The 5076-nt window shown below is 31.6% G+C and overlaps 1 protein-coding gene across 1 annotated transcript; it reads right to left on the bottom strand.

Moving 5' to 3' along the window:
• Window positions 1-1037: 1037 nt before the first annotated feature.
• LOC107301663 (mitogen-activated protein kinase kinase kinase 7) lies at window positions 1038-4991 on the bottom strand (the record flags this gene model as incomplete). The annotated part of the gene is made up of 5 exons (XM_015830855.1): window positions 1038-1166; window positions 2125-2249; window positions 3425-3563; window positions 4300-4345; window positions 4926-4991. Coding segments are annotated over 5 exons (505 nt in total), but the record flags the coding sequence as incomplete, so codon positions are not given.
• Window positions 4992-5076: the final 85 nt, after the last annotated feature.

Below are 5076 nucleotides of genomic sequence, written 5' to 3'. Positions count from 1 at the left end.
TGGAGAAATATACTTGTGTACTTGTTATGCATTCTTTTTCAAACTGTTACTCTCATATATGAAGAACAAAAATAAGAACAATATGACTATATTATAATATTGCTATATTATTATATCAGGGGTAGGATATAAGCACTACATTTCAAAACATTAAAGTATTTCAACCTTGAAGCAAGATGAATTTGTGTTCCATAGCTTGAGGAAAAATAGTTCTGTCCTATCTTCAAAAGAAGGCAGTTAGACTGCTCTGGCTGTGCCAATATTATGAATATGCTGTTTTCTCCCTCAAAATGTTTCTAGTTTAACCAATAGAGCAGTAGGGGACTGGCCCCATCCCTGCCATTATTGGCTGATATTGGCAAAGGTGATAAAGGAAGAACACATGTTAGTTATAACAAACACCAACCCATCTATTTTTGTAATCTTGGAATGAATAAAGAGGGCACTATTTTTATAAATGAGCATTATTTGCTGAGCCAGTTAGTCTCCTCAAGGGAGATCCAACATGGACATGTACCAATGGAAGATTTTGGATGAGGCTGTTTTGCCTCAAACTCAAAACAAAGCCAGTTTCTGTTTCGTTCCAATCCTTATAAAAAAGTCTTCCTTTTTATATTTAGCTCTCCCCAGTCTATACAAAAGCATGAAGATGGGGTATTAATTAAAATAACAAGAGGCAAGAAGAGGGGCTTGCATTTCATCGTGTTTTTTTCTTATTAAACTTTAGCCTCTGCTTTCTATGAAACTTGAGGCAAAAAAATAACTCAAAACAATCAGATTTGCCACCAACATGTCTAGAGTGGCTTTTCAGAAGATCACTGAGACCTGTCAGTTTCCTCAGGTATTAGGGCAGGATGTTAAGGCAGCCCTATATCTGTTAGCCAAAGTTATGTATTGAAAATGGGGGAGGCAAACAAATATATTAATGCCTTTTTTTGCATCAGCACATTTACAGTATTATATAGAAAACCAGTGGCAAAATTCAGCCACAAATATTCTACAAAGACACTTGTTCTTCACTTAAAATTTCAGCTTACCATTATGAACGGCCCACATGATCCGGAAAGCAGGACCACCAATCTCATCGAAAGGTTTTCTGCGAGTAATTACCTCCCAAAGAATAATACCCCAGCTGAATACATCACATTTTTCACTGTAATTGCTACCTGAAAAGGATCATTTATACATTTTTTTAAAAAAAACCTAACAAGATTATAGGTGTTCTCTTAATTATAATAAAAAAGTAAATTAATCTGTTTGTAACCAATTTTATAACTGATTCTTCAATATACTATAAAACAGGTTGATTTAAACATGTGCTTTCTAACAGAATACAGATGGTGTGAATCCAGTGACTTACATATTCATGCACATGTTGTTCAATGAAAAACCATCTCTATTTTTCTTCAATTGCACAATGTGTTTCATAGCATCAAACCTCAAAGTACAAGAAGAGAGGAACTTTATGATCATATGTGACTGATTGCCACTACAACCCTGTTTTATAGTAATACTGAATGCAATACCCCTTATACAACTTTCACTTGATTTAAATTTTACATCAATTAACTTATTAATAAAAAAATGTTGGAAAAATGTTGATTTCAAATATCTTATTTGATATTTTATAGTATTTCTTTTTAGTTTTCTGGTATAAGAATTGAATTTTTCTTAGTAAGAATATTACTTGTTTGAAACAAACCGGAAAAAATATATTTACTTTTTAGAATTTAGCCAAAGGCACTTCAGTGCTAATGAAAGTTTGTAATTCAATAGTTTTGAGCAAGTATAATATTTTTATTCAATGACTATAGGGCTACATACATGTGTACATTACAACAGAAACAGATTCAATACTTCATATATAAGTCATTCTATTCCAATTATATACTTTAAATTAGGATTCTTAAACTGCATTAATTTAAATGGTAATCTTTCAACAATTTAAGTCACATCATAACTAGACAGTTGACTGTGTCTTTTCTAATGGCTTCTGAAATACCTTTATAGACAACAGGGAAAAGTTCATCTGCACCAAATGAATCTCTGTACCAAAATTACTACAAAAATTACTAATGCTCATAATACACGAGAATGGTAGTAAGTTTCAAATTACTTTGTTACCTTCAAAAACTTCAGGTGCCATCCAAGCAGCACTGCCCTTATTATTGGTCATGTGAGTCTGAATATCACAAGCTGTACCAAAATCACATATTTTTAAAACAGTCCCTCCTGCCACCAAGAGCAAACTGTAAATCAAATAGAATTTAATTACAGTATGTATTTTGCCAACAGAAATAGAGAAAATATTCTCTAAGCAATTTATGCACAGTGTCTGTAGATTTAATATACAAAAGTGAAAAGTAAGACTTTTACTGTAGTAATTAAAAACAATATATTTCTTTTTAAAGGGCATAAATAGACAATCTTTGTTAGTAATTTGTAAAAAAAAAAGTCAGAAAAGTGAATTTGGGAAAACAGAGGTCAACACTGAAAAAATTACCTTGTGCTTTAGTGTCATAAGAGAAGGGGATTTTTATTCTATTGTGCAACATAATCAAATTGAATGGAGCTAAATTATACCCATTTGTTACTGAATGCAAAAACAAGTAACTGCAATGTATCAAGATCAAGACTGATTTTATAGGAACAACTATTTTTCTCCATATCTAGTTTTAACCATTCATTCAAGAAAATGTATATGCTGCCCAACTCATTCTCAGTGATTCTGGCTGGCTTAGATATAAAAAAATAAAAAAACAATATAAAAACAATAAAAAAGCAATATCCCCCTTTCAGTGAGAACACCCCACCCGGCGACAATGAGTCATTTGATAGGTCCATCCCACTCTGTTTAAAAGAATAATTTCATATTTTATTTTACCCTGCTTTTAATTTGGTGAGCGACACAAAAAATATGTCCAAGTGATTTATCCGAGTACTAAATATAATAATAAAAATGTATTTCACAAACAAGGTAACTTTGCTTAACAGATCAGATGCCCATTGTTTTTAACAATCCAGGCCAAAGTATAAACCTGAACTTTATCATAGTGTTTCCTTTGTAACTAATTCCTCCTTTCATATTTTAACTGAAAGACTGCCAGCTTGAATCTAAGTCTAATACATCAGTGTTATTAATTTTAATCACAATATTATAAAGTAACAAGCATTAGGTCTCTTGCAGTTATTACAGCTGATTATCAAGTTTATCAAAGGTTAGTGATAGTGAGACGGGCAGCATATAAATTTCATAAAAAAATTAAAAATTATACCCTTGAGTGCTGGTAAAATATAGCAGAATATTTACATAACATTCAAATAACTTATATTGCATCTGAGAATTACTATTACAGACTACAATGTTCTCTAGGCTTATTAGAAAAACGCCTTTAAGTGCCTTACAGAGTTCTTGAAAACCTACTTTGGTGGTTTTAGGTCCCTGTGAATGAGTGCTTTCGGTTTCATGCTGTGAAGGTATGCTACTCCTTGGGAACATTGTAAACACCAACTCATTGCATGTGCAGCAGTATAATAAGGTAGAGGCTCAGCACCATGTAGGACTGAAAAACAAAGATACAAACTAAAAAGAATTTTATTGTACATTACAGGAGACATAAAATGGGAATGTTACTTCTGAAATGTGCTCCAGGACTTACAAAGTACACAACAGAAGTTATTTTTGTTCCTATGCTTCTATAACAAAAATCTTGGATGCACCCATTCAGAGACCTCCAAACGTTGTTACAAATTGTAATGTTCAGTATGACTAAAAGGGAAAATGATTAAATGTGTGACCAGAAATATAATCTGTTTATATATATAAAAAAGAAAGAAAAAAAATCTTAACAATATAGGTAAATATTTAATTTCTGACTTCCCCCTTCTTTGTATTCCAACTAATTTGCAATATCTGTTGAGCATGTTAATAATATTTGAATTTTTTTTGTCTCAATCTCATTTGCTGCTGAGTCATCACTACAATGCCCATCAGCCTGTCAACCCCAATAGGAAAAAAAAATGGTCAGTTTTATTTTAAAGGAATTGTTACAACCTGAATTGGGTAAAAATCTAAATCTATCCATCTATCAATTCATCCAGTGTACCACTTGCTGCATCAGCCAGTCCATGATGCTTAACAAAAGCTGTAAGTGTAACAATAAATTTCAACCCAAAACAGTCAGTGTCATTAAATTATTATAATAAATAAGAAAGTTATACAATAATGCATTAACATAAAATGAGATGGCAAAACTTTAGGCAGTTTTCTGGACAATGCAGTTCAAAAATGATGCTCACCATTATAGAGAGAACCTCCTTCAGCATATTCCATTACGAGACATACCTAATGAGGAAAAAAGCAGAAGCAAAGTTAGAAGACCAATTTATTATTTTTTTAATATGAAAGAAGTATTTAGAACAAGGATTTTTATGAAATGCTCCCATCTTATTTTAATAATATATAATTCTGTTTTACTCCCGAGACTGTGCAGAAACAACTACATGTACAGATTTGGTCAGAGCTGTAATTGTTTCTTTTTTTCTTCTTCTTTTCTGCTTTATTCAAGTACATAATTGCATATGCACATTAACGCATATTAAAAATCCTGATAATACTCTTGTGATCATCTACAATATGTTTCGATCATTAACATTTATGCATGCTGATTAAGAAATAAATTTTAGAAGCTCTTCATTTAATTTAGAACCAGAATAGAGTAGCGAAACACTGATCAATAAATCTGTAGAACAAAGGTGGAATGGAAACTGGAAACCTGTATATTTCAAACTGAATGCAAAAGGTCTGCTTTTCTCCTAAATGAAAAACTCAACTTAGAATATGTAAATAAGCCAAATAAAAATAAAACAGGCACAGCTATTTCACTTAAATAAAGAGACTGTGGAGTCCAAAAGTTGCTACTTACTGGATTTAAACAAGCTCCATATAACTTGACGATATTTGGATGGTTCACACGTGACAACTGTCGAAGCTGAAATTTTAAAAAGCAATGTATTTAAAATTCTCTTACATAAAACTTTTCTTTATATAAATGATCATAAAAAGCAGTTTAATGA

Source organism: Protobothrops mucrosquamatus, unplaced genomic scaffold (genome assembly GCF_001527695.2).
Source record: "Protobothrops mucrosquamatus isolate PMUCROS unplaced genomic scaffold, P.Mucros_1.0 scaffold15401, whole genome shotgun sequence".
NCBI classification, from domain to species: domain Eukaryota; kingdom Metazoa; phylum Chordata; class Lepidosauria; order Squamata; family Viperidae; genus Protobothrops; species Protobothrops mucrosquamatus.
The sequence above is the reverse complement of the archived record's forward strand: the minus strand, read 5'-3'. Positions and strand labels throughout refer to the sequence as shown.